The following is a 16,128-nucleotide window of genomic DNA, read 5'->3' as shown; positions in this document are numbered from 1 at the left end:
GATCAGCACTTTGTATCTATATGGTGAAACTGTACAGTTTTTGCATCCGAAAGGAACTAATGACCTATTGTCATATGCAACAGAGAATTATAAACGCATCCAGAGACCACACTTAAGTGAGGAACTTGAATATTCACAGGAAATAGATGTGATCACGAGTGACAAAAAGCCAGTGACTATTGCCAAGGTACTGCCACCTTTATTTTATAAAGGTGGTGGTACCTTGGCAGCCAGATGCGCCCGATCTTGCTGTTCACCACTCTCTCTTCTAGCCCTTGCCTGCTCTCACCCATCACGTAGCCTTCGCCTCTGCTTTGAGGTTATGGGAAAGAGAGCCCTTCATGCAGTGCCTCACGAAAGGAATAATATAACGCAATTTTCGTTCAGCTGAGCACAGATTCGTGGGGTGGCGTCTTGCATTCTTCATTATCACAATGTTGCCGTTCATGGTGGCTCTGAAGTGATACGGTGTTTTCAGATAACATGTCCACATTCGTGGTGCTATGCGGACATCCAATGGGGACTCGTAACGGTGACGCTGCTACATAACTAGCGCTGTGAGGTGGCGGCAGCATTGCTTCCAGCCACAAAGAAGGAGCATGAAGGAACAAATCTGACAGACGTATGATATTGAAGAGGGCCACACACCTATCACATCTTTGGGGGAAAGCGCTCAAAAGCATGTGTGACATAAGTAGCGCAACCTAGGGAGCCTACGTGAGCGCCTGCTTTAGGGCAGTGCCAGCCTTTGATAGTGCCAGCCTTTGACCCACTACATGCCGCCAATGCCCCTCAACCAGCCAAAACACAATAATGCCAGACGATATTGCCATGCTATCGCATCATATTGTGGCCCGCACTCCATGTGCACCTGGCTCAATTTCATCCTCGAGAATACGGGCCGGCATCGGCGTAAACACCAAGCAGTAGATGCATCAAGTGTGAAATGTGTCTGTCGGTGGCGTCCAGCGTTGGTGTCAACACAAAACAGTAGATGCATCAAGCGAGAAATGTAAACGTCGATGTCATCCAGCCTCGAAGTGAACATAAACCATTGGGTGCATCAAGCGGGAAATGTGTCCACAGGTGGTGTCCGAAATCGGCATCAACACGAAACAGTAGATGTGTCAAGTTTAAAATGTAGCTGTCGGTGGCGTCCAGCGTCGGCGTCAACACAAATCAGTAGATGCGTCAAGCGTGAAAAGTAAACATCGGTGTCCTCCATCCTCGGTGTCAGCACAAAGCATTAGATACATCAAAGTCCCAAATAGCACAAAAAAAATCACAGCATATCCTCGAGGTGAATGATGACGAGTGGGACGAAGTGGACGGACAGACGGACTAACTGACGGACGAACAGACAGACAAACAGACAGATGCCCAGACGGATGAACAGTAAGACGAACAGACGCACGGATGGACGAACAATGCTGAATGCCACCGAGCGTTACATTTGGCGCTTGATGCACTCAAGTGTTCGTGTTGACACCGACGCTGGACGACGCCACCATTGGTTAGGTTTAACGCTTAATGCATGTAACGTGTTGACGGTGAGACTAGACACCCCCGACAGTTACGTTTCGAGCTTGATGCTTGTAACGTGTTGACGCCGACACTGGACAACGCCACCGATGGTTATGTTTCAAGCTTTGCATGTTAGGTGTTGACGCCGATGCTGAACGCCACCGACGATTACATTTCGCACTTGATGCATCTAAGGATTAGTGTTTACACCGACGCTGCATGACGCCATCGACGCTTACGTTTCGAGCTAGATGCGTGTAACAAAAGGCGTTGGTAACGTGTTGCTGATGCTGGACGCCGCCGCCGGTTACATTTTGCACTTGACGCATCCAATACTTCGTGTTGACGCCGATGCTAGACGCCATCAACATTTCACGCCTGATGTATTGAAGGCTTTTGCCTTAGTAAGGTTTTAGCCTGAAAAGAGGCCTTTGAAAATACACTGCAAGTCACTAATAATCTTGCAGATCACGAGTAGCTGGGAGAGGGAGTTGTATAGCTGGCCACAAAATGGCGGCGCACAAAAAAATATGCTATATTTGGTGGAAGCTGGCAACAGCATACCTGACTGCGCACTGATTTTGGCAGGTTTTTTTCTTTTAAGCGCTTTTTGAGTTGTCTCCAGCCTAACAAAAGTGGTCATGTAGGCTCCTTAGCCCGACCCCTGAAAAGTACCGCATCCCGACCACTCCCAGAACTAAAGCGAATCGACAGCTCCCGTTGATAAGCGCATGTTTGCTCTGGCATTGAAAAAAATAAAGGAGGTGTTGGTCAAGGCTTGCGGCACGTCTACAGCAAGGCTTTCTCTGTATAAGGACTTTAAATGCCATTCGAAAAAAAGATGCAAGAATCTGTAGCCAAAGCAAATTAAATTTTTGCAGTTTATATAGGCATTTATGCTGATTTCAAATATGTAATAAGTTTTATAGAAAGTTGCACAGTTGTCGCTTTATACCATGACGATGCGTAAAATATAGTTCGTATTAGACAAACTTTTTATGCCACTAAACTTTCATCATTATAAGCCATTAATGGCTCATATTGCTCTACATTAACTTGAGAATACAAATAAGTATCAAGAAACTGTTTATAGGACAAGTTAATGGACTAGAAAACCATAAATAAAAATTCTTAGAATCCTCAGCTCACAGTATTTGCTTACATTAGGTTCGTAATAATTGATGATATCAAGTTTAAAAGGACATATCTACAACCTTCACATTTTAAAGAATATGTGAGCGAAATTTCATCCACATCGTGCTATGAGAAGTACCAAAACATGATGTCCAAACTCAAGAAGTGGCCCAAAAATAGATCTTGACTCATTTATGTAAGTGAAAGCTGATCTGTGCCGAAAAGATTTGTTTTTCTAAGATGATTTCTTTCATCTTAAAAGTTTGTATATCATGGTTATCTTGAGCATGTGGTTTTTAGTGAACTCCTCATGCGAAATGCAATGACAAGCAGCCAGGTGACAATTTCCAGGGCACTTGAGACAATGAGCGCTTTCAAGCTTTCAGTCGATATTTTTTAAAAGCAATTTTAACCTCCTTTCTGTTTATTTACAATCTTTAGATTTTTGTCATGAATGTAAAAAAACTAAACTTGTGAAAGCAAATAAAAGCAAAAAATATGCAATTTTTGAAAAAACTTGCATTTTTCTACTCGTATCTCCCCTTAATGCTTTCTTCTCCAAAGCTTGCATTACAAATGGCTTTCTAGCTGACTTTTACTGACCCCAATGTGGCACCCTAGTTTCCATATTTTGGCTTACCATGCTGTTATGCATTGCAAACATCCCTAACAGGTCCGTCATGCAGTGCAGTGTCAAAAATAGTTCAGCTTGATCAACATGACATTTCACACAGTAACAAAAAGAAGACAATAGAGATTGACAAATTGAATCCTAATCTGGCTCAATCATGATTAAAAATTCATCACATGCCTGAGGTATTACTAAGAAACTAAGAACTATCCGAACGACTAAACATATTCAATAAAGATGGCAATTATCAACATGTATGCCTTTTGATTCAAGGATACAGCCAATATAGAAGTGGAATTTAGCCAGTTATTGAGGCTGCAAATAGCTTTAGTGAATAGTGATGGATAACAGCACTAAAGAAATCAATGTAGAACTTTTTGGAATGACTATACCGAAACATTGTGAGGGTGAATGGAGCAGCCAAGGCTTTAGTTAAGTGAGGACGTGACTTTCGATACTCATTTTCTAATTTCTAAATAGATTTTAATGAAAATTGGCATGCTTGTTAGAAATATTTCTTAGTGCTACTCTTGAAATTTCATGAACACATCCTAACAACTTTATGGTTTAAAATATATTTCTCTTTCTGGTCTTTCTGGCCTCATTTCGAGTCTAACTCGCTTAAAATGACCAGCAAAAGCAACTAAGGTTAAAAAGAACAATGATAAGCACAATCGTCAGTCAACAATAGTCTGGTGTACAAGACAGACGCACCAGCTATTTATACTACGTAGCTCATTGAAGACTTTAATGTAACTGCTAATGCATCACAGAGAGCTCAACTGTTTTGTCATGGCCTTGGTGGTTCAGATAGGAACAACCGATTATACAGACATCCTTATGATGCATTCATCTGATACGAAAACAGCTTCATTTCACTTGGTATTCGTTATATAAGCATATTTCTAATTAACTGTCATAGTGGTGACATAAACTGCAATTTACTTCATTATATCTTATAAGTCATTACATCCACATATATTGAGGTTTAGCTAAAGCAGCAATATGAAAGAATACATGTGTTCACTTTGCAGTGCATGCCGACATTATCACTAAAATCATTAGAAGCAGATTTTTTACAATGCTGCTGCGCCATATATTTGGCACAAAGACATTTCGCAAACAGCCTTAAGTCCAACACACAAAAATATAGTAATAGAAATCAAGTGTATTGCGGGAAAAGTATGAGTCGGTGCTAGGAGCCATTAACTCCTTGACTCCCCTGTTGGAAAATCTGTTTACACATGTTATTTTCACACTAATGTACTGTTTATTTATTATCACAATTTTTATGCTCTTTGAAGCATTACAGGTCAAAAGCTTTAATTACTGATACTTTTGTAATGGTTGACTTGACCTAATAAAAACACTTGATGTTCCCTCATGGCAGATAACACAATTCTGAGAGTATTACTTCAAGAGGTGCTCATTACTCAAGTTGCAACTTCCTATTGATCAACCCTCATCATCATCATCAGCTTGACTACGCCCACTGCAGGGCAAAGGCCTCTCCCATGATCTGCCAATCAACCCGGTCTTGTGCTTTTCATTGCCACTTTATCCCTGGGAACATTTAATCTAATTGGCCCATCTAACTTTCTGTCCCCCCTTCGTGCGTTTGCCTTCTCTGGGAATCCAGTCAGTTACACTTAATGACCAGCGATTATCCTGCCTACGTGCTACATGCCCGGCTCATGTCCATTTCTTTTTCTTGATTTAAACTATAATGTAATCATCTCCGGTTTGTTTCCTGACCCACTCTGCTCTCTTCTTGTCTCTTAAGATTACACCTATCATTTTCTTTTACATTGCTCGCTGCATCGTCCTCAATTCAAGCTGAACCCTCTTTGTAAGCCTCCAGGTTTCTGCTTTGTAGGCAAGTACTGGCAAGGTGCAGCTGTTATATACTTGCCTTTTTTGGGTTAGTGGCAGATTACCATTCATGAATTGAGAACGCTTGCCGAATGTGATCCACAACATCCTTATTCTTCCAATTATTTCACTCTCATGATTCAGCTCTGCAGTTACTACCTGTCCTAAGTAGACATATTCCTTTACGATTTTCAGCGTCTCTCCGCCTATCGCAAAGTGCTGTTTTCTGCTGAGACTGTCGCAAATTACTTTAGTTTAGTGCATATCAATTTTCAGACCTATACTTTTCTGCTTTCAGTGTCCAGTTCCGTAATCATTAGCTGTAATTAGTCCCCTGAGTTACTCATCAAGGCAATGTCATCAGCGAATCACAGGTTACTAAGATACTCACCATTAACTCTTTTCTCTAACTCTTTCCAATCTAGGGCAATGCAAACCTCCTGTAGACACGTGGTGAATAGCATTGTAGAGACCGTGTCTCCCTGCCTTCCACCCTTCTTTATTAGGATTCTGTCGCTTTCTTTAAAGAGAACCATCTGTAGATTAATTGCAGTATGTTTATGTAGGGTTCTGCGGTGCCTTGATTCTGTAGTGCCTGCACTATTGCAGACGTCTCGACTGAGTCAGACACCTTCTTGTAATCTATGAAGGTTATGTAAAGGGGTTGTTGAATTCCGTGCATTCTACTATAACCTGATTGATAGTATAAATATGGTCTATTGTGGAGCAGCCTGTACAAAAGCCTGCTTGGTCCTTTGGTTCATTGAACTCTAATGTCGCTTTAATTCTATCGGCTGTTATTTTTGTAAATAGTTCGTAGAGAATAAACAGTAAGCTGATCAGCCTGTAATTTTTCAAGTCCTTGACACCTCTTTTCTTATAGATTAAGATGATGTTGGCTTCTTCCAAGATTCTGATACCCTTCCGGTCATGAGACAGTTCGTATACAAGGTGGCCAGTTTTTCTATACAATTTCTCCGCCATCTTTCAGGAGGTCCGTTGTTACGTTATCCTTACCAGCGGCTTTGCCTATTTGCATTCCTTCTAGGGCTTTCCTCACTACCCCTGTTGTTACTGGTAGGATGTCGAATTCCTCTGGACTAATATTATTTCTTACTGTATCATCCTAGTAATTTTGGTTTCTGCTCAGCTCTCTGTAGAACTCCTCCGCCACCTCGACTATCCTATCCATATTGGTTATGACATTGCCCTCCTTGTTTCTCAATGCATATATCTAATTTTTGCCTATGCACAAGTTTGCCTTTGCAGCTTTTAGGCTTCTGCCCTTTCTTTTACAGCCTACTCAATTTTCTACCTGGTATACCTTCTAATGTTGGCTACCTTACGCCTATTGACTAACTTCGAAAACTCCACTAGCACTATTTTGTCGGTTGCATTTGAGGCTTTCATGGTTTGTCGTCTACCGAAAAGATTTTTCGTCTGCTGAGATAGTTTACCAGTGTCCTGTCTAATCACTATACCTCCGACTTACACGGCACACTCTTTGAAGATAACAGAAGACTAATCATCATCATTGATGCTCCTCACGAACTGATGTGTGCTCTCATGGCAGCAGCAGCTCACCCTTTCTTCTTTCTTTTTTGCCTCTGTTCTATGAAAGCCCTTTATTCAGCAAGCCGTGTTCTTCACTTGATGGTAACTACACCACAACTAGAAGGCTCAGAGGGCCAACAATTAGCACAATAAATTACAGTTACTCTTTTACAGTCATTAAACAGAATGACCTTTCAAATGCTCCCTCAAAAATAATCATGCACGTATTCAGCCTGCCGGAAATGTGATCAGAGTGGCAAATGCATTTCATGGCACTGAAAAAAAATGCATGTACAGTGTAGCCTAGTTATAAAGAACTTGGTGGGAATTGGGAATTACTTCGCTATAACCACTTTTTTGCTATATCTGGACTCTTAAAAAAAAGTTCAAGCAGACCAATCAGACCAAGAAGAAAATTTTATTTATACCCTTTGAAGAAAGTGGTCAAGGGTTCCCTGCATGTGTTTCGTGAGCGCCTGTTTTAGAACCCTGTCCTCAACACCGTCTATGAGAGCGCAATTGTCCGGTTCGGAACTCAAATACATATGCAGTGCGTCGACAACTGCAAGAGCTACTCCAAAGATCAGTGGCTGTGATGCAGCAATGTCGTCGCCTTCGGGGTCCTAGGAACTGCTATCGACGATTGTTTTCTCTTCCGAGACACTAGTGTTTAGTTCATCGGTGGTGAGCTTCTCAGTTGCGACGAGGTCTTCATCCACATGAGCGAAGTCCATATAGTAATCCAACCCGCTTGGGACAAGGCTTGCATTGCCAGCGGCCTCCCAAAGCTGCCTTAAGTTATCACAACCGTGGCACCAGCTGCCGTTGTTTCTTCTTCATCAGTATTGCTTCCCCGCGAGAAACCCGCTTCTTTAAAAGGAATGGAGGATCGTCCAAGACTTCACGTCCCTCCAAGCTCCACTTACGAAAAATAATGCGTTCACCAGTGGCATCATCAAGCCAGCCGAGTGATCCGACGTTCGAATGTGGATGAGAAGACGCTCGATGACACGGCGGCCATACTAGTGGACTTTGAAGTTTGCGATCACTCCTTGGTTCATCAGCTGCATCTTGGCAGTTGTGTTGGAAGGCAGGAAAAGGACCTCGACAGCGCTAAGATGTGCACTGACGTGGTGTGCACTGCAGTTGTCAAGCAGAAGCAGCAAATTGCGCTTCTTCGAGCTTATTTGGTTATTTTCTTGTCAAAGTCAGTGAGCCAGTGAGCCATTTACGGAAGATGTCCCTGTCCTGCATGCCTTGGTGATATGTGTGTACGCTACCGGCATCAACAGCATCTTGGCGAAGCCCCGTGGCTTCTTATGTTTGCCTATAACCAATATGAGCCGCTTGTCTGAGCCATCTATGTTCGCACACACCAACACCGTGATCTAATTTTTGCTGTTTTTTCCTTCCATGAATTAATCCGTCTTTGCCGCGAGAGTCTTTGCTGGCAGTAACTGAAAAAAAACAGCCCCGTTTCATCAGCGTTGGACATATTCCTCTCCGCGAATGTGTCAAGAATGCGGCACCTGTGCTTCTCCATCCAACGCTGGAGACCGTCCTCGTCAACAGATGCAGCTTCACCTACAATGTTTTCGTATACATGATGCCATGACTGTCTTTGAATTGCTGCAACCATCCATTGCCTGGATTAAAGTTCTCATGGTCGAGAACAAACCCCAGACTTTTGGCCTATGCAAGCAGGATTGGCCCACTGAGAAGGACGTTTTTAGTGCAAGCATCTACAAACCATTTGTAGAATGCCACTTCAACATTGCTGTAAGTGGAAGTGCAGATCCGCTTTCACTCACCGCTGCCAAAGTATTTGTCCAAAACAGCATTGATTTTCCTGGCATTGTTCTTTATGATGGTCGCCAAAGTGAACTGGGCTATGCCTTACTTCCGTGCAATGTTGATCTTGATTTTCTGGTGAACTGCATCCAAAATAGCGCATTTCACGTTGAGGGAGAGCACCTTTCATTTGGCCGTGGATGAGGTCGACGTTCCAGGTATCACTGGACTCGAGATTATCCAAGAGTTCATCAGTGCACAGGGCAGGCCAAGCTGTTACCACGAAAAAGACCAAGTGCGCTGCAATGACCCGCTTTTCACCAGTGAACAAAGCTGAACAAGCGTACGAGTGCTTCTACTGTTCAAACTGTACTGGTTTGTTTACATACACGAGCCACGCGAGCCACACCAACCACGCGAACAAGTATGACAGGCTTAGGCAGGCATCGCTGGTGGCGCTACGCCATGGAAAAAAAGCAATTTAGGAGCGCACCTACTTTGCTTTTTCACCACGATGCGGCACCACAAGTGCAATTCGGCAGGCGCGGCCCCATGGGTGGCCCAAAGGCTTAAAGCGTGGGGCGGCATTCTTGTGAAGCAAGCCAGGGGATGTACTATGCAGTGTGATGAGATAAGATACTAGCAACCTTTTATTGGCTGTCGGCCGGCCTGGCGCTGGATAACAGAATAGGAAGCATTCACTTGTTTTGGCGACGACGACCGGGCGACTGTGTGATGCGGTGAAGCGAGCCTTTGCAAAGAGCCGAGAGAAAGGAAAGTCAAGAATCAGCGGCTTTTTTGACCGTTTTGATTCGTGCGAAAGCTCGAAGAGATGTTTGATAGCATTTTTTTTCTCGAAAAAAATGCTTCACTATATATGCTGAGGTGGGTTTATATACTTCGTTAAAACTAGACTTAAAAGGCATTGAAATGCAGAAATTGGAATGAGAAATCAATAGTTTTTGTTATAACCTCTATTTTGCTGTAAGTGGGTTCGTTATAAATGGGCTACACTGTACAAAAAGTATTGCTAAATATAAAAGGAATAGAAGGCCATTATGCCTAGTTAGCACACAAGATTTTTGAAAAAACAAAAGTTCTTACATGGTTTTTATGATTAACTTGAATATGACGTAAAGTTGGCTCCCGAATCACGACAGCATCTCCAATAACAAATCCTCGTCCATCAGCCATATTGTAGACATTCACAGCAACACAGGAAGCATCTTCATCTAAAACACATATAGTGCTGGAAGAGAGCAAATAGATGTTTTAGGGCATACTTTTTTAGTATACTGAATGTTGTATCATGCTTTACCCCTGCAGATACTCTTCTCCTAATCAGCTCGTGAACCTATGTTTGTGTCATCGGAGATTTTGATGAAAACAAAACAGTCCTGTTTAGCAGCTGTTGTCCATAGAGGGCAGTGCAAGCCACCGAAATAAAATCAGCAAAGGTACAGTCCACCACAAAAGTTTGCGGACAGCGCAAGCATGTGCCAAACTGCCTATCCGCGCCACCTAGTGGCGACAAGGGCGCTATTCTGGCTATCAGCCTTGTTGGTACTCGCCTGCATGCCAATTTTTTATTCCCCTGCATAACATTGTTAGTTCGTAGTCTTGGCGTAGAGCACTGTCTGCGGTAAGACCGCCACATATCTGCCTTGATAGCAGTATTGGAGCAATCACTGCAACCTGTTTTGAGTGGTGGGCCAGTGTGTAGATAAGTTTCAGAAATTGCTGCAACGATTTTTTCTTGCAGCGTTTATTGGCGCATTTCGGTTTGGAAGCATCTTGATTCAATGAGTGATGCTGCTTCTGTGTCTCGAGAGAAAGGGTAGGGAGGTGTTTCACTGTCATCAAAAATAAAGAAAAAGCAGATGCATAGAAAGTTTTCTTGCACACATAGGCACAATCTTCATATCATTAGTTTCAGGCCACATTGTGATTGCCTGTTTGGAAAGGTGCCACTTTGTGTTCCATTAGACGAAAGAAGGCACTATGTGCGTTTATTCATAGAAGGAGTACCTTAGCGTGAAATTTGTAGCCGGACCAACAGGAGCAGGACTGCCGTGAATAGGATTATTCAGGCTTTCTGCGAAGACGGCAGATTCACGGATATGGAGCGCAGTGGGCGTCCTAGGGCTACGACTGAAGAAGAAGACTGCCCGATTATGACCGCCATCATGGCTGATCCTTTTTAAAGTGCAGAAGACATCCGCGAAGCACTCTCGCTCACGGTATCATCTGAGACTGTAAGAAGAAGGCTGTGTGGGCTTGGCCTGCAGTCTTTCATAACTGCCTAGAAGCCCTGTCTCTCAGACTGCCAGCTACAAGAACGACTTAAGTTCGCCACAGCAATGAAAGATTGGACAACGGAGAAATGGAGCGATGTCATCTCTAGCGACGAGTCGACTTTTTTCACGTTCTGGGACAAATGAAAGCAGGTTTCGCATCCAATGAACTGCAGGTGTGTTTACAGTGTATTCAAAATTAACTCACGAAAATATTTCTGCATCACAAGATGTTTTACGTAAAATGAGGTGTTGGAACTTATAAACTTTTTCTGTGTTGGTATAATGATAAGAAAACACTAAGTTGATTCATTGATTTGTGAGGTTTAACGTCCCAAAACCACCATATGATTATGAGAAACGTTGTAGTGGAGGGCTCCGGAAATTTCGACCACCTGGGGTTCTGTAACGTGCGCCCGAATCTGAGCACACACGGGCCTACAACATTTCCGCCTCCATCGGAAATGCAGCCGCCGAAGCCGGGAATCGAACCCGCGACCTGCGGGTCAGCAGCCGAGTACCTTAGCCACTAGACCACTGCGGCGGGGCATGAAAACACCAAGTTAACGATTATTTTATAGTAATACTCAATCAGAAGCTAATTAAAAGCTGCTGGCGAGTCTTTTGGTATTATCTAATGATGTTCACACTTTTTCTCTTGCAAACTCAATAATATCAGTATACAGTTCATTCACAAGAGCAATCACAACATTTTTAGATGCACCACTGGAACATGATCATATGCTAGTATCTTGCAGATATCTGCCTAATTACACACAGAGTGTTCTATCCAGTGGACGATGTTCCGTGGGCGTGTGGGGAGCCATTAGTAAAGATGGCCTTGGTCCCCTTGTGTGCCTGAAAGGGCCCTTCACCGCATCATGGTACTGCGACGTCATCATCACACATCTCATTCCGTATACGCTGGATGGTCCCTTCAGTGATGGCTGCTACTTTTTTCAACACACCCAAGTACCTGTCGTGCAGTCATTGCTAGAAGAATATGTTGTTTACCAGTTGAGTGGCCTCCATGCGGCACCGACTTAAATCCCATGAAAATGTCAGGGGAATGTTCAAGAAGCGACTGTCCGCACGAGCCAATAAAGGCCGCTCGGCTAATACCCTGTCGCAAGTGATTGTACAAGAATAGGAAAACCTGCGCCGCCGACCGGATGTTATTAAATCTTTGAATTAGTCGATACCCACACGCATCAACAAAGTGCTAGAAAATGGCAGACATTACATTGCCTACGAGATCTTGGAGATATCTATGTTTTATGACTAGAGACCAGAATTTCATGCACAAAAAAAAGAATGTTTTAGGTAATAGGCCCTAAAGACTGCTATTTAGTAAGCTTGTGCAAATATATATTGAAACACTTCAATTATTTGAACGAACGATAGGGTATTCGAATTCGCTTCGATTCCAATTTAAGTTATTGAAAATTTTGAAGTATTCGCAAGGAACGAATAAATGCATATTAATCCGAATGTACTGCCTGTAAAGGTGGTTTCACTGCAGCGTTGGAGTGTTGAACCATGAAAGCCCCTACTCAAAATAAATCCATTCGGCCGCGAAGCCCCCCCTTAAGGGGCCTTGCAACACTTTGAGCAATGCCAGCAAACGCTGCCGATTGTTAGTCGAGGCTACCAAGACATGCAAGCCAAATATTATAGCGCAGCACGCAGGCGTGTGATTTACAATAAATTCTCAGTCAGCTAAAGATTGCTCTGTTATCATGGCAAATGATTCCACATTCTCAGAAAGCATATGTGACGTATTTTGTTTCCCCCTGCCATACTTCCCTGCTTAGCTTCCAGCACTTTCTTTGGGACGAGAAGAGAGAATGCAATTGCAGCGTACGACAAATAGCTGCAAATCAGCGCGCACTGGACGTATTCTAAACATTTCTGCCGCGGTAAATTCTTGAAGCAATAAGCTTCTTTAGTGAATTCATTCCATGCCTACTTGAAATAAGTGTCACACAGTCCCTTTAAATGAACTTATTACCCTCAAACCATTTCATCATTCTTTAAAACTTGTTATGCCGGCTTATATGCTCTAAGTATAGTAAATTGTAATATGTTACGTATTTGACAGGTTATCACTTACATCCACCAAAAAACAAATCCTGTTATTAAAGTTGTTTCGACTTTCTTTGAAAGAAAAAAAAAATAAAATGACATTCGCATAAAGGCCCTATTTAAATTTTTTTAATTATTGTGCAGGTTAGTTAGGTCCTTAAAAATATGCCCATTTTTCTTTATGTGTCATATATACTATTTGAATTCGATTCCAAATTATTCGACCAAAACCACTATTAGCTTCGAATTCGCTTCGAACCTTAAATTCATTATTCGCACAAGCCCACTATTTAAGCATAAATAGGCGTTAAAAACTATTGTTTAGGCATATATAGGCACAATGCATAATTACTTCAGTCGCACGCTCAGGACAAATATTCAACTTGTAACATACACAGCAGGCAAATTCTGTGCTTTGAGAAAGCTAAATTTGTTTTTTCCATAAAAAGGATTAACAAGAAGCATAACCATTTGAAAAGATTTAGGTGAAAGCTGCGGTAATTTGACATTGTGAGAAAGGCTATGAAAACAGTGAAAAACCAGTATCATCTCAAAGTTTTTGGGCTTGAATTGTGCTTGTTTTCATCAGTATTTGCTTTTATGCAAAAAAGAACGCTTGACATCCACTGAAGTTAGTGAAGCGTACTTGTGGCCTAGCACTCTCAATGCTTTAATTCCATTCGGTGTATGCGAGTTCTGTGCATGCGAGTTCACAAATGCGGATATAAAAATAACAAAATGAATCTGTGTGCTCACGAAATGACTACAAAATGCATGTTATTTGCACAGATTCAGGAGTTATTTAAATAAAATAGCAGTTGCGTATTGTTGGGAGCTTTAGCCGATGCGTGCTTCAGGGTGGTATTCAAACACAAAATATTATTGGCCTTTCCAATATCTTCTCCCCTGTTTTTCACATGTACCCTTTCTCGATCGACGGAGCAGCACTGTGATACACTGGTTCTTTTTATTCCGCATTGCTCAGCAGACTTCCGACAGCTGCCGTTATGAAGAACATAAATGCCAACGAAACTTATATGTAGGCGGCAGCACTAGCCTAGCTTAGTTTCGACTGATTAGAATACGCCCTAGCTACACTGTACTCTAGCCTCCCAAACAAAAGTGCCGAACTGCACTACTCTCAAACCTAAGCGACGGGGATCTTCAAGGAGCAGGGATACACTAGAGCATTAGTCTCTCCTCGCTTCGCTACAGTACACTCTAGCCAAGCTCAGACGACCACTATGCTGCACTACTCTCGAACCACGCGACGAAAATCTTTTTGGTGGGCTGCTAGCGCTATAGATGCTAGCCTCACTTTGCCTCGCTGGGGTACAAGCCTTGCTAGCGTAAAGGGGCGTTATAGTGCAACGTTATCGGAGCGTTGGTAAACGTCACATGTGTTGAAGCATATCGGCCGAGTCTAGTTATACATTTGCTGTGGCAATGCATCGACTTATGATCTGTTTTCGCCCACATGACACAGCATATGCACGCGTTGACCTTACATCGAACCATAATCACACCTTACCAGAAAATGAAAACATGAACGAAAAAAAAAAAAAAAACTAGCGCGCTATGCACATGTTGACGTGAATATGGCCACACCAAGTGCTTCTTGTTTTCCTCCATATAAACAGCTGACTTAAGCAAAACGTATATTGGACAAATGTGAAAAGGCATTTTTAGGCGCTGAAAAGCTGATATAAGCACGAACCTCAAAATAGGCACTTATAGGCACATTAAATGTGTGATTAAAATGTTTCTCATCTCTTAGTTCATGTTTATTTTTCTTAAATAGGCTCGAAACTGACTCCAGGAAAAAATAGGTATTTTGCCTAAAGTTCCAGTCTTTATTCATGACACTTCTGTAAATGCCTTGTAAATAAATTTGTAAAAAGAGCCATCGCACCCAATTATTTATTTTTCTAAACGTAACCACTGGAGCAGCGTGGTGGTTTTCAGGCTTTGCGCAGCAAAATCCGGGCAGAAGCGTTCAAATCCCGACTGCCACTATCACTTAGCAGGGGGGGGGGGGGGGGGAACGAAGAAATGCTGCCGACTCACTAAGCATCTGTCCCATGGCTACTTCACTGCTCACCCACGCACTCATGAAAAAAAAAGCAACAGTGTGGCTACGCGAAAATAGAACTGATAACAGCCAAAGAATACGTTGTCTGATGACTCATATTGATATACTGCTCTCAAACTACAAGCAAGTAGCCCTGGCTATTAAAAAACGCGTCACGTTGAAAGATATAGGTAGGAAATATTTGCGCATACAACGAAACTAGACAGGCCGTACATTTAAGGAGGGATGTGTCTTCAACATAGCACTGCTGTCAATCACAACAAAGCGCAAGTGTCGCGAAAAGGCTCTTGGCTATGCGCTTCCATGGTCCGCAAACTTTTGTGGTCAACTGTACATACCTGAAAATATGGATAGCTTATATAGCAGACATTTATTAATGTAAAATAATGGTCTGTTTAATGAGCTTTACTACAAGACAGATGTATAATGTGTAAAATATACTAATAGCTTCTTTAAAACATTTCTTGCAGACACAAACCACAATGGACTATGTAAATTTCTCTGTGATTCTTGTTGCTACGCCTACACAGCCACGAGCAGTGTGTCAGAACAGCACAAAAAGTAAAAACTAAAAAGAAAACTGTTTTTGACCGAAACGAAAAAGTAACCAAATGTTCTAGATTATCTTTGATTTCGTTCTGAAGTGAAACTGAAATTCTTTTTTATTTTTTAAGTTTAGGGGAAAACCTTGTGGAACAATCGAGGTTAGGTAATAAGATGCATAATCCTTGTTTTAGGGTAAAGAATTAGTTGGCCGCAGGCAGAAATTCTAGAGTAAAGATATGTTGAAATTTTGTGAAAAATGAGCAGTCTATATTATGACAAATGGACTTTCGTGTGCCTGTCACACAGGCAATCATAGGGAGGGCTTTTTCGGCCCGGAAAATAGTTTTATCAGAGCAGCCGTCCTGCATATCAGAGCACACTCAATGACTGGCTTGTGAGATCATGCTCACTCCTTTGAAAAAAACATTGGGCCTGCTAAAAAAATTCCTAATTTGCTTTTGAGAAAATTAAATATTAGAACCTATAATCGTACTGATTTACACTAGTTGGCAAGAATTCGTGCTACAATTACTCGCCCTTTTCTTCAAGTGACACTAAAGAGCAAAACAATTTGTCGTATATTAGTAAAGTACGGTTTCACAATC

At 42.2% G+C, this 16,128-nt stretch overlaps 1 protein-coding gene across 6 annotated transcripts in view; it reads right to left on the bottom strand.

Annotated features, from left to right (window-relative positions):
* Nucleotides 1–16,128, bottom strand: part of LOC119177121 (tetratricopeptide repeat protein 5) — an 80,832-nt gene that overhangs the window by 32,554 nt on the left and 32,150 nt on the right. For all 6 annotated transcript variants that reach the window (XR_012887084.1, XM_075878137.1, XM_075878138.1 and 3 more), the window contains one exon: nt 9,611–9,755. Coding sequence is in view for 5 of the 6 variants with exons in the window: in XM_075878137.1 (XP_075734252.1) it covers nt 9,611–9,755 (145 nt within the window). In the remaining variant the exon portion in view is untranslated. The remainder of the gene's footprint in view (nt 1–9,610; nt 9,756–16,128) is intronic.

Source organism: Rhipicephalus microplus, chromosome X (genome assembly GCF_043290135.1).
Source record: "Rhipicephalus microplus isolate Deutch F79 chromosome X, USDA_Rmic, whole genome shotgun sequence".
NCBI classification, from domain to species: domain Eukaryota; kingdom Metazoa; phylum Arthropoda; class Arachnida; order Ixodida; family Ixodidae; genus Rhipicephalus; species Rhipicephalus microplus.
The sequence above is the reverse complement of the archived record's forward strand: the minus strand, read 5'-3'. Positions and strand labels throughout refer to the sequence as shown.